The sequence below is a fragment of the Idiotropiscis lumnitzeri genome, chromosome 11, assembly GCF_059441095.1.
Source record: "Idiotropiscis lumnitzeri isolate Australia: NSW breed Sydney's pygmy pipehorse chromosome 11, RoL_Ilum_1.0, whole genome shotgun sequence".
Taxonomy (NCBI): domain Eukaryota; kingdom Metazoa; phylum Chordata; class Actinopteri; order Syngnathiformes; family Syngnathidae; genus Idiotropiscis; species Idiotropiscis lumnitzeri.
Genome location: NC_142401.1, coordinates 11,908,284 through 11,935,983, shown reverse-complemented (window position 1 = coordinate 11,935,983; position 27,700 = coordinate 11,908,284). Strand labels below are relative to the sequence as shown.

At 43.3% G+C, this 27,700-nt stretch overlaps 2 protein-coding genes across 4 annotated transcripts in view; both read left to right on the top strand.

Moving 5' to 3' along the window:
- Positions 1–694: 694 nt before the first annotated feature.
- On the top strand, positions 695–11,496 carry capzb (capping actin protein of muscle Z-line subunit beta). The gene is made up of 9 exons (XM_088309421.1): positions 695–972; positions 5,632–5,721; positions 7,544–7,665; positions 7,946–8,059; positions 8,141–8,282; positions 8,403–8,519; positions 8,602–8,667; positions 8,797–8,873; positions 10,504–11,496. Exons 1-9 carry the CDS (start codon positions 970–972, stop codon positions 10,589–10,591), a joined length of 819 nt encoding a protein of 272 aa, XP_088165547.1. The 5' UTR covers positions 695–969; the 3' UTR covers positions 10,592–11,496.
- A 1,695-nt stretch (positions 11,497–13,191) lies between these two features.
- The window catches only part of celsr2 (cadherin, EGF LAG seven-pass G-type receptor 2), a 60,760-nt gene continuing 46,251 nt past the window's right edge, over positions 13,192–27,700 (top strand). For all 3 annotated transcript variants that reach the window (XM_088309345.1, XM_088309344.1, XM_088309343.1), the window contains exon 1: positions 13,192–16,980. In XM_088309345.1, coding sequence (XP_088165471.1) covers positions 13,455–16,980 — 3,526 coding nt within the window. In that variant the 5' untranslated portion in view covers positions 13,192–13,454. The remainder of the gene's footprint in view (positions 16,981–27,700) is intronic.

The window sequence follows — 27,700 nt, the reverse complement described above, 5'->3', positions numbered from 1 at the left end:
ACGAGGGCCAAACTATAATAGGCATGGGTAGACTGTAGTTTTAAGGTGTATTATCACCAATCACCACTAGATGGCATGTCTAAGTTGCGCTAACCCTGGGTTCGATCCTGCCCAACGTGCGTAGCCGTAATAAATTTTTTGCGGCTTTGGAATAATTTTCAGGACAAATATACAGTAGTACAGTAAATATCTCAATATTTTCTCACTATTATTCTAGTTATTTTCATGACCATAAGTACAAAATGATTTCTTGCTCTTAAAGTTAGGTTCTTGTTCATCAGTTTTGTGACATCCCTGAATGGTCATTTTTATGCAAGAGGGTCCTTTGTACTTGGGAAAAAAATAAACTGTGTGATGATTTTGTTTTCCTCCAAACCGTTTGTTGTTGGGTTAGCATAGTCGCTCTTATAAATGTATTATAAAAAAAACAACAAATTGAAGAGCACGTATTTTGCACCTGTGTAACACCGTCGTTGATAGTGTATATGATGCATGTATGTTAAACTTTGATGAATGTGTGTGTCAAAAAGAAGAAATAATGAATGCAAATATATCTGTCAGGTAAAAAAGTCCTGACTGGAAGAAGAATGTCTATTCCAAAGTGAGAATGTACCGCACAGCACATACGCGCCCAAGTGCACCACTCCTCTCTTGCCATACTTGGCAATGCCTTTCTTGCTTCGTCGCTATTGGCTGGAGCCGAGAAGGCCCCGAGTGACCCGGACATGCAACCGAGGCCCGTTTTCTGACTGCAGCCTCTCCTTCCTTTAAGACCGTTTGAGGAAGTGAATTTCGCTGACAGGGTTGGGTTCACTGAGGGAGAGGCGAACAAGACATCTTCCGCGTGGGACAGAAAAAAAATAACAAGAAAAGCGAGAGGAGCGGTTTGACAAACCATTCGAAGGCTTATAAGGCTTACAGTCACCGGTGAAATCGTGTCCCCCCTGCCCAGCTGAGACCGCCGCAGACATGGTAAGGGTCGCGCGGTTGGAGCTGGGGCGAGCGAAAGGGGGAAGACTCTTGCTGGGGCTAGTGGCTAACTAACGGCTACGGGTGCTAGGCGAGGCTAAGCTAACGTTAGCATGAGGTGCTAGTAACCTGAGAGGAACAGCTGGAGTTGGTCCAAGAGTTGACATTAAGTTACATACGCGTTACATACTGCGACTATTAATTTACACGCATCGTGAACAAATACATTTAATTTATGCGAGCAGCATCTTCCTCCGGCTAGCTAGTTAGCGAGCTAGCTGTTAGCTTAGCTCGGTGCCCCGTAGGCGTAAAGTTAGCACAGGATGTTTTGAATTTGACACAAGTTAGTGAAGTGGATTTGAGAGGAGTCCCGATATAACACACACGCCGAACTCAGCCCTCTGCTCGTGTAACACCCACGTACACGCAGGTTAAAATAGTTGAACGTGGTGCCCGTTGCTATATTAAGACTGACTGCTCCCAACATTCGCTGCCATGACAAGCTGTCAGTTTCTCAGGTTGGCCTGCTGACTTTGTTGCCAGTGCTCTTATTTTGTTTACGCGTATTATACCCAACTCTCCTAAACGATGTTTTTTTGTTGTTGTTGTCAAATTATCTTGCGTATGCTCATGTATCAAAAATACAGTAATGCCTATTGCATTTCTCGTTTGGTCAGCAGTCTGTAAGCACTTGGGCTTTGGAATCAAAAACGTCAGCTCGTCTCTGGAGAGATTCGAGTCGGCAACTTGACGAGATGTCGAGATGCCTTTGAGCAAGGCACCAGTGGCCACCCCTCACACCCCTTTCACTCTTAACATCAGTCCTTGCATGTTTGCTCATGTGCAGCTTGTTTTCTGTGACTTGTTCAACGCAAATTTACACAAGAGTGTTGGTAAAATTTGCCTCAAGGGATTTTAATGAAAAAAAAATGTGCCATAATTCCCCCAAATTTACACTTCCCTATGGTCTTTCTTAAATGTCTGCTGTCCAAAATGGTAGAAGCAGCTGTCCCTTCTCCCCAGTCGCTCGCTCTCCCCGGCCTCACTTCATCCATCCTGCTGGCCAGTTGCGCCTCTGACCTCAGAGTTGTTGCTTCGAGCCAGTGTTTACTCGGAGACAGGAGCACCGCTAAACACAACGTCAAAGGCGACGCAGGTGTCTGATGGGGCAGCATGACGCATTGGCTGAGAGCGATTTTTAAGACGCGGCGAAAAGAAACATTGCAATAAATTTGACATGACCTTAAAACAATCTTTTTTTTTTGTTAAGGGTCAACTCTGGCGAAAGTTTACACGACACAGGCCCTCCCTCTGTAACATCTTTGACCAGTTGCCAGCTGCATGCGTATACCATTTGGACAAAAGAAAGTAAATGAATTGAGAGTTTGAATGGTTGAACACTTCCATATGTTGCAATAGCATGCTTTTATTATCAAACTACTTAAACTTTTTTTTGTTTTAATGAAATTGAATTTGTAGGGTGTGGTTTAAGTAGAGATGGCCATTGAATATTTACTTAATCTGCTAAGCAGACATTTAATCACGTCATTATCCACACCGCTTATCCTGTGCATGGTTGCAGGGGGTGCTGGAGCCTATCCCATCTGACTACAGGCGAAAGGCGCACTACACCCTGAACTGGTCAGCAGCCAGTCACAGGGCAGACATAGACACTGTCACTGAGTGGGAACCAAACCCACGCTACCTGCACACAAATCAGGCGAATGTACCACTACACCACCAGTGACTACGTTTAATCATTGATTCATTAATTGGTTTAATGGGATCGTAGGACCTCTGTCATGTTCTGAAATCCAGCTGCAATACTAGTGTTGTATTGAACCAAGTAATTCTACCGTATGGTCTGCATGGAAGTAGTGCTACCACACGTCGTTGATAGACTTCGTAAAGCGTAAAGCGACACAGCCTTACGCAACTGAACTGTCGCACATGGGGCGGGTTTCTGGGACTAGTTTTCATTAGTGGCTGACCTTCGACTACTGGTATTGCGAAGATTTGAAAGTTGAATCGCAGATCTTCAGCGTCGCAACTTTGCAGGCGTAAGAGCCAGTCAATTATGGCGTATTAAGTCACATGAGTTTTCATCACAAAAATTCCAATTGTGAAGTGAGGCCAGCTGCCTCCAAGCCATACTAGGACACTATATATAGTATATTTTGTTTTACAGTAAACTTAGCAATATTGTCAGATTTATCTGTGGTGAAAAAAATAAGCCTGGAGAGACTTTTTTGGCAATATGCATATAACCCTTCCCATTAATTAAGGAACCTTAAGCTAAAGCGATAGCTATATCAAAATTACCGTAAACACTAGGCCATAAATATTACTCTTTCAAATGAAAGCGTAAGTACAGTGGTAACGAAGCATGTCTTCTTGTAATGTATTCTCACGCCGCTGTGTCAACTAGTAAGTTGTTGGTCGTTTGCAATCTTAAAACTTGTTTTATGTTGGGACGGTGGTAAGCTAAGGATGCAGGATGACAGCAAATCTCAGCACAGCAAGCATCATGATTAACTCTAGTCCTGTGTCAAGGCTTGCGATCATGTCAGATGTCTCACGTTACATCAGCCTATCATGTGGGACTTCCACTCACAGAAGTGCAGTTCATAAGGCATGAAAACATGTGCGGTGGTAATGTTATGATTCTTTTTTTTTTTTTTTGTCTTTTTGTGGCATAAGAGGCGTTAGGAGAACTCTATATGAACAATTCAGAGGTTGAACAATGTCGCTGAATGGATTGTGCTCATCAGTAGAGGTTCCGCTGTTGTGTGTTTTGCCCTTTTGCTTTTAACCACCTACAGTTTTTGTCTTCCTCCACATTCCCCAGGGTTTCGTGTTGTGGCTGGTCTGCCCTGTTTTCCACTGCATATTTAAGGGAGGGAATCCCTCCGGGAGAGATTTTGCTGTGTACTCCTCTGTTCTCATTTCCAGTCTTAATAGACTCTTTCGTTGTGACTTTAGATCGAGTGCTTTCACTATCACGTCATTTTAGAATCGATTATCCTAACACGTATTTAAGTAATCACAACCATAGCCGTCCATCGTGCTGTCCTGCTAGTTAATATTTATTGCACTAATTATTCTACAATAATCAGGTCACCTTGACTTTACTGGGTCTCTACTGAACTATGTTGACAAACAAATGTCTCAAGCAATGCTAAGCTAAATTTCTAATTACTTGCAGATTAACAAAAATGTGTTTCCATTTCCAACTTTCACACATTTTAACATGGTATCGAGTCTACAAACAGCCGATTAGCGATGCAAGTGGTAGTGATGGTAATACACCGGTTAAAAATGGCATCAATTGACAGTGCGAAGACCCTTTAAGCAATGGATATTTGAATGAAAGTGCTCTAGCAATGTATATAAACAATACATAAGGTGTATATTCTTTATCATCGGCATATAATGACTAATTTCTGCAGTTTACTGAGTCACTTGTATATTTTTTAACTTCTTCATGTATGTCTCCATGTCAGTATTGTAGTCGTACCCTGTGGGGGGGGCTGAAGCCTGCTTATCAGAAGGAGCATAATGTGGAATTGGAAGACAATTCATGGCATTCCCACTTAAGAATATTTGAGATATGAGTGTTTGGATTGTGGTAATGCAACCAATTAAGCACATAAGTCCAGGCGCCGCTTGTTTTTTTTCGCTTCCACTGCCCAATTTGCTAACTGACTACAGTAGTGTAGCGGTCGATGCATATGGCAGGAAGTGTAAGCTCGAGTCCCACTTAGGTTGTTGTAGTTGTAAAAGAGAGTGTTAATGGTCTGCGTCTACAGACCGGAAGTGGCCCAATGGGACTGTTGGATTGATGTGAACATTAATCCTTATTATTCATTAATTTTGCCCGTGATACTAATAAAAAAAGTCGTCTAAACTACCACATTGGAATGATTACACTGAAATCGTCACTCAATAAGATAAACAGGAAAGCCAAGATGTGAGGTGCCTCACTAATAGTAGTTTAGAGGAAACCTTGACCACTTTATTCATGTCCCAAGTAAGCAAACACACAAGAAAAAAAATATATAAAAAAAAAAAAAGAGACAAATGTGACCTAAAAAGGAGTGGACTTTACACTGCATTCATTAAACTCGACTGGTCTCGTTTCAAATGTTTTGCTTTGGCTCTTCACCAAAAATGGCTTGGCTAAACAAAAAAAAAACAAAAAAAAATCGCCCACTCCTTCATCGCACCTTTTTCGACTAACAACAGAGAAGCCTGGACCACACTGAAGGACTGCTTGTGAAGACTCGATGTGCTAATTCATTTTTCACTAGGAAAATACTCACGTGACAAGATGTGAGTGCTGCGCTGGAAATGTTCTGAGTGCACTTTAGCAGGACAAGCAGCACTTGGTTTCGTTTCTTCGCAGGCCTCCATTCTCGTACAGACTGTAGCTGCTCTTAATCAGAATTCTTTGCTGAGCATGAAGTCATTTACTATGTAGGTTACTAACTTTCCTTCAGTCGATCAAGTACAATTTTAGCCTTCAGTAATTGTGGTAGCAGACTTAAAGCTTTAAATGCAAACGGTACACAAAGTCAGTAGGATTTAAAAAAATTGCCTGTGTTTGTCTGGACATACAGTGGTTGAAATCTGACTGAGCCAATTGTGTTTTTTTTTTTCCAGAGTCAACAGCAGTTAGACTGTGCCCTGGATTTGATGAGGCGTCTGCCGCCTCAACAGATTGAGAAGAACCTCAGTGACCTCATTGACCTGGTGAGTTACATTCTGCTTATCTTGTCAGATTTCGCTCCCCTCTCAGTGGTGGTCTCGGGTCAAAGATCTCGAATATTGGAAAGGTAATTGAATCCCATTGTCGGGACATTACCAGTGCTTAATACATTTATTAGATTCCTGTTATAATGCTGGGAAATCTTTCCAAACTGTATTTGTGTTACTATTTTAAACAGAAACGATGCAGTTAAAACCAAAATGAACTTTTCATACCTAGATTTACACCTGCTTCACAGAAAAGAAAATGTTCTGTTCAAGTATGCAAATAGATAACTCTCATCTGACATCTCTTTATCCATAGTTAAAACTGAGTGTTTTTTTTTTTTTTTTAATAAATTCAAACTTGAACTGGCTTCTCTGGGAAGATGTCTTTTTGAGAATGGAGGTGATTAAGAAAAATTGGCACCTATTCACGGATAACAATAATATTCTATATTATATTACAGTCTAGCAATATTGGGTTTTGTTCTACTCCATTTGTTAAGCACTGTCTTGCAGTATTGATGACATGTCATGAGATGGCAGTGAGGCCCTAATTGGCAGTCAAGCCAAAAATAATCTGATTGTGAGACAGCCTGCTCATCAACGTACCCTAAAGTATAACTATTCTGAGATACAATATTTCAGCATTTTTTAAAACCTAAAGATGGTCAATTCTTTTCTGCAATTATTTGTCAACCATGTACATCCTTTACTTTCTGCCCTTACCTAATGAGAAAGTCAGGTTGTATCAGTGTTTATTGAGCAGAATTCTGGCTGATTATTCTTTTTATTATTATTATTTTGAAAAAACCTAATCTCGATTGATCTAATCGGCCAGGCAATTAATCAGTCAGACTGTAACGTGTACTTGCTTGAACACTGCTCCATTTGTTTTGTGTTCATCTGTGACATATTCCATTCACATTATAATCACACATTTGTTTTTGTAATGTGTACAACTCCATAAAAATGTGATTTGCCAAAAAATGGTCATCATGACTGCAGTGTGAAAGTAGCCTTAGTTTTACCAGAGCAATCCCTTCTGAGTGTAATAAATGATTAAAAAACAAATGAAGTCACACCCGCAGTGTGACATCTTGTTTTTTGTGGATTACATTCCAGCACCCCACCTGCTCACCTTATTTGCCCCCTCACCTTTGCCCTCTCTCTCCCCTGGGCATCAGTTCTCTCCTCTCGCCCACTCCACTGTGTATGGTCGTTAGTGATTATTATTGTTGCTGCCAATCACTCTTTGTCTTTGCCAGCATAGCCACCCGTAACTTTGAGCTGCACCTTCTTGGCTCCATCTGGAGTATTGGGACTTAAAGTCACTTGAAATCACTTTTCTTCCCTGTGTACCCTCACCCCCTTCCTTTTTTTGTCCAGCCTGCTGCCAGGTGTGTGCGCGCACCTGTGTGTATATGCTTGTGTGTTTGATACTGGGAATGAGGGATTCTTTTTAAGGAAAACAAGGGCCTCTTTTGTGTTTGTGCAATGATGCAGTGGACATAGAGGGTCCATGTCAGTCTGTGAGAAGTAATTTGTACCCCCTTATCCCCAAGATATAATGTTTCCTCCTGATATTTTATTCCTCCTCTTCTTATTAAGGGAAGCTGGAATGTCAGTAAGAGACATTCAACCATTTCTTGCCTTAAATGGAGGTATTCTTTTCTGTTGTGTCTAATCTTGTCACTAGAATCCTGGGAGTTTTGGTTTGCTTTTTAACTGTCAGTTTGGCCCTTGCGCTCTCTTTGAGATGCAGCCATTGTAGTATTGATTCTTTAGAACATTACAAAGCTTTTCTCCCTTTCTTTGTGTCCAGGTACCCAGTCTGTGTGAGGACCTTCTCTCCTCTGTGGACCAGCCCTTGAAGATCGCCCGCGACAAGGCTGTGGGAAAAGACTATCTGCTCTGTGATTACAATCGGGATGGTGACTCCTACAGGTAGAGCGCGTAACTGCAACATGGTCATGGGTGAAACGAGACTTCTTACAGATGTACAGCTACAAGTAGTCGCCAAATTACCAACTCGTGCCCGTATGTGTATATAACTATCAATGCATTTGACAGCGATATGAACATGGTAAAAGGGATTGTCCCTGTTGAATCACTGCATCAGCTTGACTGACTTAAACTTATTAATTTACTGAATTCATATTTCCTGTGATCCCCAAAGTTTAGTGTACCTGCAACACTTTACATGGTCTACTTCCTGGTACTTTAGATCCCCGTGGAGTAATAAGTATGACCCTCCCATTGAAGACGGTGCCATGCCTTCATCTCGCTTGAGGAAACTGGAGGTCGAAGCCAATAACGCCTTTGACCAGTACAGAGACCTGTGAGTTGAAATGAAGTAAACAGACACTCAAAAAACACAAACACGCATTCACATTCTTGCAACTCTCAAATTTGTCTGTAGGTACTTTGAGGGTGGTCTCTCATCAGTGTACCTCTGGGATTTGGACCCCGGCTTCGCTGGCGTTATTCTCATCAAAAAGGCTGGGGATGGATCGAAAAAGATCAAAGGGTGTTGGGACTCCGTCCACGTGGTGGAGGTGCAGGTGAGTTTCAAGTCTCACCACTTCGGCTCTTGTAAAGTTTGCCAAAGTTCAGATAAGCGAAGGAACGTTCTTAAACAACAGCGCTATCAAAGATGAAAAAATTCTTCTTGACGTGTTCAGGAGAAGTCCAGTGGACGCAACGCTCACTACAAACTCACCTCCACCGTCATGTTGTGGCTTCAGACCACTAAGAGTGACTCTGGCACCATGAATCTGGGCGGCAGCCTCACAAGACAAGTACGGTGTCAAACTTGAGTGCGAGCGACGTGACCTGCCGGGGCTCTGCCACACATTGACTTGCTTTGTTTCCTCTCCGCAGATAGAAAGAGACGATATGGTTGGAGAGTCCTCACCCCACATCGCCAACATCGGCCGCCTTGTTGAAGTCAGTATAGCGTCGAGAGGGCTGATTCTTGATACCTTTTTTTTTGCTCTTGTAAAAAAGCTGAGGCTCACTAAGCAATACTTTGCTTCTGCTCATTCTCTCATTAAGCATTGACATGTCTTGTTGCAGGAAATGGAGAACAAGATTCGTTCCACACTGAATGAGATTTATTTTGGGAAGACTAAGGATATTGTCAACGGACTTAGGTAAGGATTATAAGGGGGTGTGTCTGCTCTTGTTTCCTTTAAAAACACCAATGGCCAGCAGCAACCACAGCTCCCTTTTTTCCCCCCATTCTTTATTTCTTACTTTGTGTCTGCTCAAAGCTAATTTTACAGTGATGCCTACCCTCATGATTTCCCGGAATGCCAAGGAGTCAAACTCAGTGCAACTCCCAACATTATGGACATCTAAAAGATCTGATTGATAGCAAAACAACAAAGCGCTCTTGATTAGCTGTCTTTTATGCAAAGTTCAGCCCAACATGCGATATCGCATCGCCCCACGTCTCACGTGCTTTTGTTCAATGCGGGGGTTGCTTTGAGCGGAGAAGAGGAAGTGGTTTCTTCTCTGACGATAACGGAAGAAAAAAGAACTTTGCTAGTCAATTGTTGTTATTATTACTTTGCCTGCTAAATACTTTTTTGGTTGAAGTTTAACAGTTGTAAGCGGCTCAATACAGTCACCAGATCTGCCAACTTCCTTTGTTCCACATTATCCAAACCTGCTTCTTTTTGGCAGCTGTTCGAAGCTGCCACACAGATCACTGTGGTTCTATTGGCCTATATTGTTCCGCATTGATGAATTGTTTGAAACACCTCTTTTCGATTCTCAACAATTTCTGTCCACCCTGTAAATGCCTCCCTCCCACTCCAACCTCTTGTCTGTGCTCTAGATCTATTGAGTCTTTGCCTGATAACCAAAAATACCGGCAGCTCCAGAGGGAGCTGTCGCAGGTCCTCACCCAGCGTCAGATCTTCATTGACTAGGGTCGGAGGTACAGCCTGGCATGGGGAGTGTGCACGTGTGTGGAAAACGTAAAAAGCTGAGCAGGACTGACGCTCAGTTCTACTGTTCAGGTTTAATTGAGAACAAAATACCAGGAAATGAGCCAAAACAGCAGCAGTTTGACCCTGAGAAGTTCTTAATCGCTGAAATTCCTAAAATGACAAAGCTTTCCTTTTAACAATAATAAAAAATGTCCTGAATTCATAATGCGTGACCATGTGAAAATAACTGCATTGCATTTCTTCATTAACTGCTTAGTCACAGTTGGCGCCTGCAAAGAAGCAAACATCACTGACCCTGCCATGTGTTCAACAAAAATGCACTTTACTAACTCCTTAATCTTGTAACAAAAAGTACTCTTTGCCTTTTAAATGAGATGCATCTCCTCATCTACCCCTTAAGGTCCTTGCGTTATCCAATAGTGAACAAGCAGGTTCATAAATTCTGCCGCAAGATGAAAATGCTCAGTTTTTATTATCGCTCAATATATTTAAGTCTTAATTTGTTGTGCTTTATCTCCAGTGGGACAGAATTCTTCTCACTCCAAGGTGTCTTTAATATTTTTGGTAAATGAGAAGGTGCTAAGACACAATGCGGTTTGCCATATTTAAAGTGGAGAAAACAAAACAAAACAGTCTGAGTGACCTTCAAATGACATAATTGCTGAGGATGTTTGCAGTGTGTACTTGTGAATGCTTCTTATTGCGCAGGAGGAGAAAACGGGACTGAAACACTTTACTAACATTCTTACACAGATGGATTTTCATCTTATTTTTTGCCCGCACTTATCGACTGATTGTCATGTGTGTGTGTGTGTCACCCTCACAGGAGTGTTACATCTCTGGCCGACAAGTCAAAGCAAGATGCTCTCCAAAGCGAACTGTTCAAGGCTCTCAAACTGAAAAACCAAAGCTAGAGATGCTACTGTTGTGTCCGTTTCTCTCCACCATCTCTTCTCTCGTTTTTTTTTTTCCTCCCCGCCGTCTCCCCCTCACCGCCTCTTCCTCAGTGCTGCACTCTTGTTTATTTGTGGGAAAGAAAAAAAACTAATTAAAAAAAAAAAAGAGGAGAGAACGCTTCGCTTTTCTCTCGCCATTTTCTCCTGTCACATTTTGTTTGTCTTCATGTATCTCTCCGTGTTCTGAAGCCATTCACTCACACTCCCTTCCATGTTATGAAACTAACGATAGCGTTATGACGGTTAATGATAATCTTGCAGCGTGAGGGTCAGCGTAGTACTAATCCCCTTCCTTCGCAATATCCTCAGTCATTTGGAACTGAACGATCTTTATTTCCTCTCAGTTGAGGAGACAAACATGCACAGGCTGTTGAGCTCTAGGTGGCATCGTCGTCATGACATCACATTTATTCCTTGCAACGCCCCCCCCCCCCATCCCCTCCCACCTTAGATTTATTTGTCTAAATTGATAACTGTGGTTTTAGTCTTCCCTTCACACGGAGGCTTTTGCCTTGTGTCGGAAGATTTTTACTTATCTGTCGGCATGCATGTGAGCCCGTGTGTGAGCGAGGAGCTGCAGTCAGTGGAAATACTTCCCGCCATAATAATGACCCCCACCGCACCTTGCAACAATGTGTATAACATGACAGTTTAAGCCCCTCCCCTCTTTAACAGTATCTTAACTCTTCTCTCCGCTCACCTTCTATGTCTTTGTTGGGGGTCACAGTTTTTGTGTCAGTGGAAACCTTTGACCGTTTCCATTTTGGAGGGGGAACTTTGTATTTTGTTTTTGTTTTAATTTTGTAAAGCTTATGATTCATATTGTATTAGAGCCTCCAGCAACAATAAAAAGTAAAAAAAGATGCTCTTCATCTGTTTCATTATGCCGTTCATTGATTTGACTTGTTCTGTCATGAAATGCACTGGGTTACGTTTGTTACGTTTGTCATGTGCAGGACCTTCAGATTCCCATCTAGAACAATTAACTTAAAAAAAAAAAAATAGCACCATGGCAACTGATTAGATTTTATCTTTACATGCATATTTCCAGATATTTCCAGATATTTTGGGGGTAAATAGTACTTATGCTTTGCTTATGCCTGTAGATTGTTAGTGATATGTAGCTGACATTGTTCTTTGGTAATTTTCTTCCTCTTCTCTGAGAGAAACGCCTAAACTCTTGAACAGGGTGACATTCATATTCTGCATGAGACAAGAGTGGAGTAAACCCAAGACTGAGCCTCAGCTTTGATTGCAGCTCTCGACTGATGTGTAAATTCAAGGACGAGAGAGCAAAGTCACGGTGCTGAAGAAGTGTGAGTGAAACCAGCCCTTCTCATTTTAAAGCGACCACAGTTCGATTCAGTCAAATTTATGTTAAGTATGTTTTTAATCATAAAAATGCATGTGTATCGCAAGATGGTAAGCATGTCTGATGACTGTTCTTGGGCCAGTTTGTCCGGTAGGTGGGAGTAATGCATCATATTGTTGATCGACAGAAGATCCTCGTCAAAATTAATACCTCTTGAGGTTTTCAGTCAAAACTATAAACCTTTGTCTTAGTTACGTTTAAGCATTTCAGTTCTAAATATTTTTTTTCTTAATTTGGATTTCCTTTTTAATACTGGCCATCTTAATTGTTCAGGTGAGTGTACATCCAACGCCAGTATTAGTAAGTAATGGGGAGTTTAGTCAGCACAATGTTCTGGAGGAAAACGGACATGAAAGTTGATCGAATCATACGTGACATCAATAAATCTAATAAGTCTTCAGCTCAGTGAGACCCTTTGGCCGATTTCTTCTTTTGTTTTTTTGTGACGCGAAAGAAAACGTGAATCTTTTAAACGTCCTATGTAGCAATACAAATCAATTGTAAGATGCATTTTTTTTCTTTAGGCTTTGCCCCCCAAATAAAAAATATATATAATTATATGTTTCGCAGCCGTTAAATGTTTACTTATACTACCTTACTCATGAGGACAAAATTGACGATGTGAAATCAAAACAAGTTGGAAGTCAAGCAAGAAAGTCACAAAATGGGAGACTTGCTCGATGATCCCACTTAACTTAATCTAATACAATTCCACGCTGGTGATAAGTGAACCGGTTGATGAGCAAACTGACCGTGCAGTGTGTTACAAAGCAAGTCAAACATTGAGGAATGTCATCCATTAATGAGTAAACCCTAGTATGCGGTGTTTTTGGAAGGGTCACACAAGTTTGTCACTCATTAATTCTATTACACATTGCGGGAGATCACCACTTGCATTTGAACAAGGCACAAAAGAGTCAGGCAAAGTATTTCCAACTTCGATGAGAGAATAAGTGAAATAAATGATCTTTACTGATGAGAGCCACTGTTGACTTTCCAATGTTTCCGTTTAATAAATGAAACCCCGGGAGGAAGTCTTCATTTATCTCCGGTGGCAGGATTTGTGGACCCTTTCACAGAACTGTCCAACATTTGCATACACGCGCACGCACGCGGGTTTATGTTAATGAGGAGCCCGAGTGCGTCGCAGGAGCCATTTTCACCATTCGAGCGGAGTTGCGCAGGCGGTCAGGATGTGCTAGCGAGCTCGTTGGTGTGTGTGATCGTGTTTGTGTGCACGCTTGTGTGAGAGTGTACTGCCGGTGAAGGCTCTACATTTACATAGAAAATACAATTCTAAGCAGAAAAGGGCACCCTGAGTGAGAAGTGCGCCCGCAGCGAGAGAGCATGGCTCCTCCGCAACAAAAGAAAAGTCACTGGTGGAAAGTTTAAGGAGCTCCACATTTTCCAACTCCTCTCTTCGAACCCTTGGACGCACATCGAGGAGCGATGCACTTCGTTCATTTGGATTTTTTGCTTCTTTGTTGCTGGTGGGAGCTGGTGTCCAGTTACGCGGTTCACCTCAGCGAGGATGCCCGGCCGTGGACGGTGCTGGTCGGCGTGGAGCAGCGCGCGCGGTGCGCCCTGGATCAGGTGCTCGCTCCCAGAGCCACTGAGCGCTTCCTTGACACTGACCCCAAAACGGGAACCGTGTTTCTTTCCAACTCCATAAAGTGCGCCTCGCTGCCCTCCAATCCGTTTGCGCTGTACATCGTGTTGGACTGCGTGGACTTCGTGGGCTCCGGCTACCGACACCTCATCAACAGCCGCTATGATGTCCACGTCCACGGGAGAAACTGCACCAAAAAGCCCACAAGGAAAACAGAGTGGGACATGGAAGTGCTCAGTTTGTTTGTTAAACCTGCACAGTGCCACAAAGCAGGCTTTGCTTTATTTCCAGTAAGGGAGCTGCTACCTGGTGAGCCCACCCGCTGCCGGGTCACCAGCCCGGGTCACTTCTACTTCTCCGATGGGGACTTGTTTGTGTCTGAGACGATGTGCTGGAGGAAGGACACTCTTATGGAGCTGGACCTGCTCTGCGATGTCCTGGTAGGAGACGGCTCCACACGGGTGGACCCCATCTTTATTCACTGGCGTGTGGGACAGGGCCCCTTTCTTGAGGGCCACATCAAAAAGCTGCTAGAAAAGGCAGCTCGATCTAACTCAGGGATTGTTGGCAGGAGGAGAAGAAGCATCAACAGCAGCCCTCAGTTTCAGCCCCCAATGTACCAGGTGTCTGTGGCAGAGAACAAGCCAGCTGGGACTTCTGTTGTTGTTTTGAAAGCAGTCGATGCAGATGAGGGCGAAGCGGGCCGGCTGGAGTATTTTATCGAGGCTCTCTTTGACAGCCGCTCTAATAATCTTTTTACTGTGGATCCGGCCAGCGGCGCCGTGTCCACAGTGGAGTTGTTGGACCGTGAGACGAAAGAAACCCACGTGTTTCGCGTCACGGCTGTGGACCATGGAACACCTCGGCGCACGGCCATGGCCACGCTCACCATTACAATTAGCGACGCAAACGACCATGATCCAATTTTTGAGCAGCAGGACTATAAGGAAAGCATCAGGGAGAATCTAGAGATCGGCTACGAGGTATTAACGGTGAGGGCCACTGATGGTGACGCGCCAGTTAACGGTAACATCCTTTATCAAATCCTTAATAATAACGGGTCAAATGATGCGTTTGAGATCGACTCCAGGTCAGGTGTTATTCGCACCAAAAGCCTTGTAGACAGGGAGGCGGTGGATGCCTTTATGTTGTTAGTCCAGGCAAATGACCAAGGTCGTGACCCTGGGCCCCGCAGTGCTACAACTACCGTTTACATCGTGGTAGAGGATGACAATGACAACGCTCCCCAATTTAGTGAGAAACGCTATGTGATCCAGGTGCCTGAGGACTTGGCCCCTAATACTGAGATCCTACAGGTGACCGCCACTGACCAGGACAGGGGGAGCAACGCCATGGTCCATTTCAGCATCATGAGCGGCAACTCCAGAGGACAGTTTTATATTGACGCCCAGACAGGTAAAATGGACCTGGTGAGTCACTTGGATTATGAAGCAAGCAAAGAATACACTTTACGAATCCGAGCTCAAGATGGGGGCCGCCCCCCTCTTTCCAACATCAGCGGTCTGGTCACGGTGCAGGTGCTGGATGTTAATGACAACGCCCCCATTTTTGTCAGCACTCCATTCCAGGCTACCGTGTTGGAGAATGTGCCACTGGGCTACTCCATCATCCACATCCAAGCTGTGGACGCAGACTCTGGCGACAACTCCAGGTTGGACTATCGTCTCACTGAAACCATGCCAAACTTCCCTTTCACCATCAACAACAGCACAGGGTGGATCATAGTGGCGGCTGAACTGGACAGAGAGAGTGTCGATTTCTACAACTTTGGGGTGGAAGCCCGAGATCACGGCTACCCAGCCATGTCCTCCTCCGCCAGCATTAGCATGACCATCCTGGATGTCAACGACAACAACCCGGAGTTCACCCAGAAGGGGTACTACATGCGACTGAACGAGGATGCGGCCGTTGGAACCAGCGTGGTAACGGTGTCCGCTGTGGACCAGGACATCAACAGCGTGGTGACGTACCAGATATCCAGTGGGAACACTCGCAACAGGTTCTCCATCACAAGTCAGAGCGGAGGTGGTCTTATCACACTGGCACTGCCTTTAGACTACAAACTAGAACGCCAGTACGTCCTGACTGTCACTGCGAGTGACGGCACACTTTTTGACACGGCTAAAGTGTTTGTCAACGTCACTGATGCCAACACACACAGGCCTGTGTTTCAGAGCTCTCATTACACGGTCAACATCAATGAGGACAGGCCGACGGGCACCACGGTTGTCCTTATAAGTGCCACAGATGAAGACACGGGAGAGAACGCCCGCATCACCTATTTTATGGACGACAGCATCCCTCAGTTTGACATTGATCCTGACACGGGGGCCGTCACGACGCAGATGGAACTGGACTACGAGGACCAGGTGTCCTACACACTCGCCATCACTGCCCGCGACAACGGCATCCCGCAAAAGTCGGACACCACCTACCTGGAGATACTGGTGAATGACGTGAATGACAACTCGCCACGCTTCCTCAGAGACAACTACTTGGGCTCGGTGATGGAGGACGTGCCGGTGTTCACCAGCGTGGTCCAGGTGTCCGCCATTGATCGAGACTCTGGCCTCAACGGCCGGGTTCTCTACACTTTCCAGGGTGGTGAGGATGGCGAAGGCGACTTCATCATTGAGTCCACGTCAGGTATTGTTCGCACGCTGCGTCGATTAGATCGAGAAAATGTGCCCGTTTACAGCCTGCAGGCCTTTGCCGTGGACAAAGGTGTTCCATCTTTGAAAACGCCAATAAACATCCAAGTGACGATTCTCGACGTAAATGACAACCCTCCCGTGTTTGAGAAAGATGAGTTTGACATTATGGTCGACGAAAACACGCCAATCGGCCTTGTGGTTGCACTTATATCAGCAACAGACCCAGATGAAGGCAGTAATGCACAGATCATGTACCAGATAGTGGAAGGAAACATCCCAGAGATGTTCCAGCTTGATATCTTCTCCGGAGAACTGACATCGCTAATAGACTTGGACTATGAGACGAGGTCTGAGTACGTCATAGTGGTCCAGGCCACATCCGCCCCTCTGGTCAGCCGCGCCACAGTCCACATCAAACTCGTCGACAAGAACGACAACGTGCCTGTGCTTAAAAACTTCCAGATTATCTTCAACAACTACGTAACGGACAAATCCAGCAGCTTCCCGGCCGGCGTGATCGGCCGCATCCCTGCCCACGATCCGGACGTGTCGGACCAGCTCCATTACAGCTTTGAGGTGGGCAATGAGTTGAACCTTGTGCTACTGAACCAAACAACGGGGGAGATCCAGCTAAGCCAGGCGCTGGATAACAACCGTCCCCTGGAGGCCTCCATGAGAATCTCAGTGTCAGGTAAGATAATGACAGCGCACAGACTCACTCAGATGTGCTCCGACTCCATTTCCATTTCCATTTTCACTTCACCTGATAATGGAAGTGAGCAACGGCTTATGTATGACTTCTTGTGCTTGCAGAGTGATTTTCAATGCAATAGAAATATTCATGAGGGAGGATTATCATTCTCTACAGGATATGTTGAAAAACAAGACATTCAAGCATTCAAACTCAGTCTTGGATTTGAATTGTTTGATTTGGGTCAGATTTTGTAATTACTTGGACCCTCATTAAGGAACTCACGTATTTATACGAGCTTGATTTGTAGCCATCTATTGTGAAGATTTAAATAGCAACCAGGCTGAGCTTGTCTGTATCCTGCGGGATCCCCACTCCAGTGGGCAGACTGATCCGGAGCCATAATTATCCATTATACCCCCACTCCCAAATACAAAGAAAAGTCTAATTCAATTATGGTCTGTTTCTGAAGCTGTTTAGAGTGACAGCTGAGAGTTTATGCCTTTTAACGGTTTTATTGTTCAACTGGTGTTTGTTTTTGTTTTTTTAACGTCATTTAACAGAGCGGTTTAAAAACAACTGTATTCTCACGCAGCGTGTTGATGACAGACAACGGTGTGTTTAACGACAGCAGCTAAACAGAGCAGATTGACTTAATGGCTTTGGCTCATGTTGGAAACCGCAAGTGGTGTATTTCTTTACTTTTCTTGATAAAAGCTCTAATATTCACGCGAGTTTTTCCTCACACTGAAAATGTAGGCAAACATGAATTACACTCACACGGACACGGTGTGAGAGTGCAGTGTTCCCCCTGATGTGCCGCAGTGTGCTCTGCTGTAAATCTGCCTTCTCTTTGACCTTGGTAGAAGTGAAGAGGAATCGTAACACAACGGGGAACTCAATTAAGAGACTGGGCATGAAGGTTAAATTGAATGTGGATGTGGATTAAAGACGATGAGCATTTCGGGGATTTGTCTGAGCTGGCTAAATGGGTTGGTGATTGACGGGGCAGTCGGCAGTATTGGTTACAATGTCCATACAGAAGTGTCCAATATTAATACGGCTGTGATTCGCAAGTGATTTGCACGTCTGGTGCGCAATTCCAGATTCAGGGTTTGAATCACCGACATTTTCAAAAAACATGCTTGTCACATGCATTTAGACTTGAAATTGTCCAGAGGTGTGAGTGGTTAATTGTGCCTGGCGATTAATTGGCGACCAGTCTTGGGTGTATCCTTCCTCTCGCCCAAAGATAGCTGGGGTAGGATCCAGCTCACCCGAGACTCTATTAGGACAAGCGCTATAGAAAAGTGATGGATAGATTATTAGAACGTTTATTATATTTTCAGTGCACATGTAATTGGGTTGTTTTCCTAACCCACTCGCTGGGTAGCTGCAGATTTTCAGCAGACGGGGTTCCTTTTACCCAAGGTTGGGTTATTTTGACCGAGCAGATTGTGTTAAACGTTGAAAGAAGTGATGCTGGTCATCATTTGTGCGCAGTAAATTTAAACATTGTGGTTCAAATCCTGATCAGGGCAGATGGTCTGGTGTAAAAAAAATGTGCTAAACATATCATGCACTTGCTGTGGTGACCCCTGACAGGGGGAAGTTTTTTTTTCTAACAAAAATGTTGGAAATAAAATGGTTTTTTTTTTTAAACACAGCTTTACTGTTAACCTGCTTAGCCATTAATAAGTAGCTTTAACTCTTTTGTTTTCAATTTTCAAGTCAAGTCTCAAAATAGTGGAACTCTCCCAAAAGCTCGGCCACTTTTCAACCCAGCGCCGTGTTCGCTATTTCACCCAAATCTGGTTTACTTTTGCCCCAGCAGTTAAAAGTGTAAGGTTGGCAATAGCAAATTGTCAGTTTCCTGTATTTGCGATTCTCACATCTACTGATCATTGTACGGTTACTGTGGCTTGTCATATAAATGGATTGAAGGTGTTTCATGCCTCTGGAGATTAGTCGTGAGTGGTCGATCGACAAGCTGGATTTAAAAGTCATCGCCGACTGTGGTCGGCGGGCGACAGCTGGGACTCCAGAACTGACCAATCAGGGTCCGTGTCTCTGCGCACCTGCTTCTGTAGATATGTGTCAGCACCGTTGCTGAACGCAGAGCGGGTTGAAGTTGTGGATATATGAACTGGGAGCTTGATTAAAGATGCAGCAAATATAGAAGCAAAAAGAAAAAGTTTCCCCCATTAGATGCTGCTGACCCCAATTTTCAAAGGCTTCCCCCTCCAGGGACCTCCCAAGTCTTTCCCATTATCTTCCTCTTCATGCTGCAGTTTCGGCGGCCCCTTATGATCGACGATTTGTGATGGGCTCTTTTGTTTGTAGTTGGACTGTGATTAACAGAGCTTCTGAGCGCCGCTCTCCAGCAGTGAAACGGTTTGAATGAAGCTGCACTTGGCTAATAAGCTTCTAAAGTCAACTTTCAGTCCACACCAGAATGATTTTCAGAAGGTTTTCCTGCTCGCTCTCGAATCGGTTTGTAATTTCATCACTTTCACGTAATAATAAGAACTTCACCGTGCGGGTAAGGCTTATATTTAAATGAGCCGCTCTCTTTGCAGTCTCAGCTAAATAAAATGCCCCGAGTGAGGAGGAGGTACCTATAGAAACTCAAATCCAGGTTCTTTTTTTTTCTTCCAATTGTCGCCAAAATCGTAAAAATACAACCTTCAAATAGGATTCTGCCATATCTAGGTTAAAGATTCTCACGCCTACATCATCAATAATGTCAATTATATCACGTTAAAGGCTCGAATAAATTAATAATGTCTCACATTATCCCAACCCCCCTCCCAAGTAATTGACCTATATTCATAAATAAATTAGTCGTTACAGGGAACTGAGCCGACTCCATAGGAGTTAACGTGTAATAATTCATTTCCAAAAAGATGCGGATTACTTACTCATCAGCTCTTAAAGCTTAAATGTCCACGATCAACCTCGGTCAAACAAACAAGATAAGTCGAATTGAATCATTGTTTGTCATAAACACAATTTTCAGCTTTTCTGCTGTGAACCGACATAAATTAGTAATCAGCGTATAATTAAGAGAGCCAGCGCCGCCGTCTGATGTGCAGCCGCCTCGCTCCACCTACTGTAGACTGGAAGACAATTTGACGTGAAACGAATCCACCGATTCCCGTCCGCGTTTGACAGCACAATTGTGGTTACGCGATAAAGACGAATTGTGGTCACAGCAAAGGCCGAGTGGCTTCTTGTCGTCCGTGGGATTAAATTTGCTTTTGTATCTCTTTCCCGGGATGTGTCAGATCAGCGTTGACGTGCTCGAGGCCGATCAACCGTTCGCAGGCATGCGTGTGCTTGCATTAATAGCAGTTTGTATTAGACGCCGCATTTCGGTCTCTATTGCCCTTTCATTGCAATCTTAATGTTCGTATAGAAGACGTAAAGTGTTGTGTGAGTGAATTGTTTCCATTGTTTTGCACAAGTAGCTTGGCCTGCTCGTGACCTGATTAGTTTAACCTCCTTTGTTGCACATAATTTATACATAAGCTTTAATATGCAACAAGGACACGTTGTCCTTTGTTTTAATCCAATTCCAAACACAAGATGGCATATTGTTGCCGATGCCACTGCGGCGATTGTGACCAACACGCTCCCACAGCTAATGAAGGCAGTTCGATTCGACTCACATCCAGCTGAGCGGATACTTCACTTGCGTGGTGGGCAACACTTTTTTTCTCGCTGGTCAGTGGCTGGCGGGAGAGGAGCACTTTCAAGTTTCAAGTGTTCAACTCAAGTGGATGTCGATGAGCCAGGGTGACAGGCTACTTTTTTTTTTAGTTCCGGCTGACACTTGCACAATCTAATGAGATCTCATACAAGATGTGTGGTGTAATGTAAAAAAGATGGCCGGTCCCCTTTGAGTCGAGTCGTGTAGAACTGCGCGGCATGAAGCAGCTAAACAGAGATCGAAGAATGAGAAACGACTCCATGCAAACATCGCCATCATTGCTAAAATAATACATCTCTGACAGGATCAAGTTTCAGTTCCCACTCCAGGTGTGAATATGAGTTTGATTTGTTGTCTATTTTCCGTGTGGTTGACCAGTGACCAGTCTAGGGAAATGCTATGGCAGTGATATTTGTCCCTGATTAGATGTAAATAAAATTTGCAACATGGAAAACATGAAATGCAGTCAAACACATCAGAATGAAGTTTGTAGCTATGCATAAAGCTTATTATATTTTTAACAGACAAAAAAGTTTGGTAAACTCAAAATTTCAAGGGAACAAACTTTGATCAAATTTGAAATTGGGCAATTCAACAACATATTTAGAGTTTTGCTGTCGTGTAATTTGGCTTAACCTTAACCCAACAAAGAAATAAAAGTTGAGACAACTAATTGTCCCTTGTATTGACCTAACTTTAAAGATGTAAGTAGCACACGCCCTTCTTTGATTGCATAATGCACCTTCAAAATGGCAATATCATCACTTCTTCCCTTTGGAGAAAGAAGAAAGAAAGAAAGCCATTTGTGAGTCGCTTTTCTAGCCCAAGTACTCTCCACCACTCAAATTTCTGGTCTCAACTGTGTGAGACAATGACGAGAACGCGCATGACGTCACAGCCGCAGAAAAGCGCGGGAAATTCAAACTCAATTCCAGTCTGAAAATGATTTTCCAGAGGCTTGCTAGCATTCGCATTGTTTTGAGATAAAGTGTTTGTCTGCTATTTATAAGACGTGTGAGTCATAAATGGTCAAATAAAAAGGCTTTTGTAAAGATATGTATTTATTTAGTTATTTAGTTATTTAATATATATATTTTATTGATGTACAATTTTTTGTTTTGCGACTTTAAGGTGCACTATGAATCTTTTCTTCCTAATTTTGTCTTTAAAGGCAAAGTCAACCCCAAAAATGTCTTTTCAATAATATTTTTTACATGGCCCCACTAAACTAAACACAGCATTGTGATTAATGTTGTGCTTGTGGAATATGAATTAAGCAACTAAGTCCAGGCTGCATCAGGTGTTTGCTTAGCAAAGATTGTGAGAAGTTAAATTTTGAGATGCTCCTTTTACTGTCTCGTAGGATCAACACGTGGTTATCCTTGTGTAAGACAATGCTGCGTGGCTTGAATCTCAATGAAACATTTGGCATTCATGTCATTTCATTAGAATCCAGCCAAACTTTTAAGATGTTTGTAATTCTGGAACTTTCTCATGGTTGATCTCTTCATCACTCTTCAAACACGAGTCCAATCAGATGCTTAGTTTGCATTGTATTAGTGTGCGTGGCCACTAACAGTTGAACTGCTTTCATCACTTGCCTCCATCGTATAATTATCTCAATCAATCAGTACACTAATTTGCTTTCAATGTGCTCAACTGGTGGAAATTTGAGTTGACGTGGGTTTTTTTTTTTTGCTTTCACATGAGGCTAGAATGACCGAAGGCACCTCTAATGCTACTTTTTTTCTTTTTCTTTTTTTTTTAAACCTTCGCTGTATGCTGTCAATCACACTCATACACTGGTTTAGAATATTTGCTGGCAGAAGCGGGGGGAGGGAGGGTGCGGATAGGGCGGGGGGGAGGCAAATTAACAATATACAACGTTAGCTTGAACTGCATCAGAGCCCATTTGGTGAGATGAAGCGCTGCAGGTAGACAACTCTGGAAAAGTGGTCCTCCCCTGGTCCCAGGATTTTGTTTTGGTCGGTTGGCTGATGCCGAATCCTCCACAGCACTTCGCTGTGACAGCACTTTTCTCTGAGGAGAAAAGAGAAGAGGCAATAAAATAGGCCAAAATGCAGATATCATGGGGTGCAGCAGGATGAGAGACGAGTTGCAAACTAGGTGGTGGTGTTTGATTTTTTTGCTTCATCCCATTTAGTCAGGATTGCCACAGCGAGTTACTCGCAAGATATTGACACAACTGTCACAAATATGTGCTTCACTTAGTTCTATTGTTATCGTTTTTGTTGATTTGGTTATCGTTGGATTTAGTTTTGTTGCGTTTTTTCTGTGTTTTCTGTTTCAGGAGTTATTTGTGCCCACTTGTTCTTTGTGTCTTCTAATCAGCTCCCTCAGCCGCTCGTGTCTTGTCCGGGTGTTCCTCGTTGTCTCATCAGTTTGCTTGTGTTTAGTTTTCAGTTATTTTTCTGTCTTGGTTGGATCGTGTCATGGTGATTTCAATCCTAGTGTTTGTTTATTACTTTAAATCTTGTGGATTTTGAGTATATTCTGATTCCACGTCTCTTGTCGTTTGAAAATTAAACTCCCTTTTGAGTCCTTTGCTTACTGCTTCCCTTCACTCGGGTCCTCAACCACGCAAATATGTGACGTCCATTCGTTAACTGATATGTAGACTATACTTTTTGTCTCCATGTCACCCTTTCCCATGTTGCTCCTATCTGTGTCTATATGACTCTCACCCCTGCAACCTCCACTGTTCCTCCCATCATTTCAAACTCCTCCGTCCCTCCCTCTCGGTCTCTTGGGTCTTTTTTGACTGTTGTGCACCCTTCCCCAACTCCCCCTCCCTGGTTTGTGAAAGGAAGAATGCCGAAGAGAAATGCTTTGTTAAGCGCCCAGTTGTCATGGTGAACCCAGCAATGCCTGAGAAATTCCTGGTGGGTGGGGATGAGGGGCAAGCTCTCCTTTTGTGGGGCGAAGATGCGGGGGAGGGGTTGGCACATAAACTTCTAAAGAGTAACTGTCCCAGTCTCCCTCTTTGGCAGTGAAGCATGTCAGGTTTTCTTTGGAGCCGCAGTCCTCCGGGACACGCTGACCTGTCCCGTCGGGTGCAGACGTTTTTATAGGGCGTGCGGCGAGGTGGCCGACACCTGACCTCAGATATAAACCATCTCTAGTGATGTTTTTTTCTTCTTCCCAGTTTACACCTTCATGTGGCATACTTCAGAAGCCGAAAAGCACCTGAAACCACTTGTTGATATAACGGTGCTGCTGTCTTTTGATACACTCTGAGGATATCCCATTTCTTGCTCTTGGCTTTTTTTCTCAGTAGCAGGACATCCGCTTGTTTCGCTCCACTTAACTGCGTTATGAGGGTCCCGCGGCGGAGGTGTAGTTTAGGGTGAGGTGGGGGGTTGATTGGGGTAACATCATCTGGGAGACAGAAGTTGTTTGGGATTAGGATTGGTGCGTCACCGTGGTGAGGCTTTATTTTATCAGGGTTGTCCCGCATTGTACTCATCCGCCTGGCAGACAATGGGAGTGGCCTCAGTCGGTTTGGGGCGGCAACTTTCTGTCTTTGTGTCAACTTGTTGGACTTTCATGGGGGTCAATACTTACTGTAGTGTACAGTTTAATGGTGGCACGACTCCTTTAATGAATCACTGATTGCAGAAGCTCCATACTGCGTCATTGGCTTGGCATGGCACAGCTCCACTCACTATTATACGTGGGTGTTTTTTTCATTTGACACAAGAATATCTGAAGGAACTCAACTCAAAACTTTTCTTGACAATTATACGTTCTGTGCGGCCTCACAAGTGTAAAAACGGAATCTTCATTGATATTGCGCTTGTAGAATATAAATTAAGCAAAAAAAAAAAAAAAAATCCACACATTTTTTTATTGATCGCAGAAGGTGATCATTTTGCCACTTGCGCACTGAAAATGACATCACAGTTGATCAACTGAAGTGGCAAAATGGAGATGGCTAAAAACGGGTGGTTTTGCTGCTTAACTTATTTTCCACAAACGCAATATGAATCAGAATGCCATGTTTAGACTTGTGAAGGCACATAGAACAATTTATTCCAAATAGTTTTATGGGGTTGACTTCCCCTTTCAATTCGAATTGGCTGAGTATGATATTAAATTAGGAAATGAAGTCATATTTTTGGGGACACCCTGTATGTTACTAGATGTCACTACCAGGTTTTGGAAATAGTTCCACTTCTGGCGAAACATTACTCGACTAGATTTGTTTGTGCTTCTCCATTTTATAAATGCTAACATTAGCTTACGCTGTTGCATCGCCTTAGCTCTGGATTCCTCGCCACAGTCTCCACTTGGCTTGCAGCGATCGGTTGTGATGTTAATACATGATACAATTCTCATCCGTTGTTGTCGTTGTTTGTCAGATTTGTGACATGACTAATTCTTTCAATATACCATGGTTTTCATCGTTTCCCATAATATTATTTTAAGAGGAAAAACAATCACCCCAAAATGAGACAAGATGACCTGCACACAGACTAAAGATTTCCCTTCCATCACGACTGTTGCTGTGCCCGAGTTCACTAAGCAATATTCATTAAGTCATGTTTCAATGAATTTGGTGCGCAAGAACTCTTCTTAAACCCATCAAAAACCTTTCCGATGACCTATTACATTGATTGTGACCCACTCGCCAAATGTTCTTCTGAATGAATGGCCAAAAATTCCCACAGACACATTCTGAAATTGTGTTATAGCTGCAAAGTGGGGACTCACATGTCCTTGTCATCCCATAATTTTTGTCCATAAAATGTATTTCTCCGCTCCTCTCAGCATGCAGACCTCAGCTGAACTGAGCACTCACCACAGTAAGAGAACACTTCCAACATCCTGTATGTGACAGCATCTGATTATTTAACGGACTATTACCTTCACGCTACATTGCTCCCATTTAGCATGAAACCAGATTGAGATTTCACAGTGACCTGGTTTCATATGCTCTGGCTGCAGAGTGTAAACTGCCAACATTAAAGTCTTAGACGCGAGGTGTGACTGTGAGCTGCAGTGATCTCTGACATGCGGAAAGTTTCAACTGTCTCGCCCGGGCCTTGTATTGATAGTGACAGGCGAGCGTCACAGTAGTCAAACAGATGGTCGTCCCCGAGACCCACTACGCTGGTGCGATTGCGATTTCACAGTTTGCTGGCAATGTGTGAGTTGATGCAGGTTGTCGTTTTTACTTTGAGCACTTTTGGAAAAGCTAATTTTGGAATGACTAAAATTTGGGCAAGCATCTTACCAGCTACAAGATATTCTACATTTAAAGTGAAATTCTAAGATTTTTTTTCCCTTGTGAATGATCAATAATGAACTAATTGGGGAACGTTGTTTATTAGATTTTTGCGTTACATCAGGTTGTTTTGTACAATTTTGTAGCCTAAAACAGCACATATTTATTGGTTCGTACTTTTCTTTCAAGGCTAACATGGCACAGGACAGTACATAATTATTGTAAATAAATATATTTTTTAAAAAAGTTTAAAGGTTTACCTTGCTGGTGCTCGTGGGGATGATAATGATATGCATCTGGTCGCATTCATGAGCCACGATGTTAGCGCTTCCTTTTTTTCTCCATCTGTGGCACGATTAGATGTCATATATATGCACTTCACAAAAAAAAAATAAATAAATAAATAAAACCACTGTATACAATCCCAAATATACCATCTTCGAGAGATCAGAATGCCCTTTATTGTCATTGTGCTCAGTGTGCAATGAGATTAGAGAGCTCCCCCCTCCAGTGCAATACAACAATAATTGAATTATATATATGTAAAATAGATTAATTAAAGATTAAATAATTAAATAGAAAATAAATACGAAATTGGAAAAAATAAAAACACATTATGTCGCTGTTCTGCTGAGAGTTCAGCATGGAGATGGCTCTCGGGAGGAAACTGTTTTTCAGTCTGTTCGTCTTTGTTTGGGGTATGTTTGGAAACTTGTTGCTGGTGTGCTCTGCGAGACTCCAGCCCATTCAAAAACTCAATTTTAAGTAACCGCATGTACTTGTACTCAGTCCGTAAAATGGAGCATCCATGCATTCCTACTGACTGCCCTTTAAACAGCAAATAAATTGATCCTAAATTGCTTCAAGACTTAGGTAATCAGCGATCAATTCTGCATATTGGTCCAGTTGATCACACAACTGATTTACGGATTGTTATGCTGTTACTCTCCATCTGTGGCTATTATTGCTCTTATAAAGTTATCAAGTGACACCATTATATAGATTTAAATGAAAGGCCTCATGTGCCGCCACATCCCTGCATGCTAATGTCTCGCCACTATTGCGCTGACAGCAGTTTTGTTTGATATGCAAATGTGCTGATTGCGAGAGGTCACATGCCTTTCCAGAGCCGCCACGCTGGAAGGAGGGCGGGGGGGGGGGTTTACAATTTGTGGAATCTGCTGTTTTTTGCAATACAGCAGGAAAGTGTCATCAGGGGATCAACTGGAAGGCTCCACAAATGAGTACGAATGGCCGAAACAGTCAAGCTCGGGCGGGGGTTTGCGCGTTGGGCTCCTCAGAATTGAAATCCTTGGCTTGACATTGAGCTGCACAAGCTTGTGTCAGTATTGACTTGCCTTTCGCTGTTGTCTTTGTCATTATCGCTGATCTTTGGATTTTTTTTCTTCCTTCAATCGACAGAGGCTTTATTTGTCTGCAGATAAAACCCAAAACAAAAACAAGGTCAGACACTAATTTGTAGCATTTCAACCTCCTTCCCCCTGCACAAACAGAGCGTATGCAGTGCTAATAGCACATTATTTAACAGCTTTAACATCGCTCAGATAGAGACAACAGCAAATCTGCTGCGTAGGAGTCGGAACATGCTGTCTGTCTGCTCCCTCTCCTGAGGATAAGAGCTTTTTTGTTTCACCTGAGCTGTTTGCGTGTAGCTCAACTTGTGTGGCTGGTGGCCAACAACAACTTCCAACAAAAGAGCTGCTTTGGCTCAGTTGTTGACAAATCTTTTCATCATTAGC

Coding starts and splice junctions, on each gene's coding strand:
- capzb (XM_088309421.1), top strand. Junction 7,666..7,945: donor CGGGATGGTGACTCCTACAG/GTAGAGCGCGTA, acceptor CTGGTACTTTAG/ATCCCCGTGGAGTAATAAGT. Junction 8,283..8,402: donor TCCACGTGGTGGAGGTGCAG/GTGAGTTTCAAG, acceptor TGACGTGTTCAG/GAGAAGTCCAGTGGACGCAA.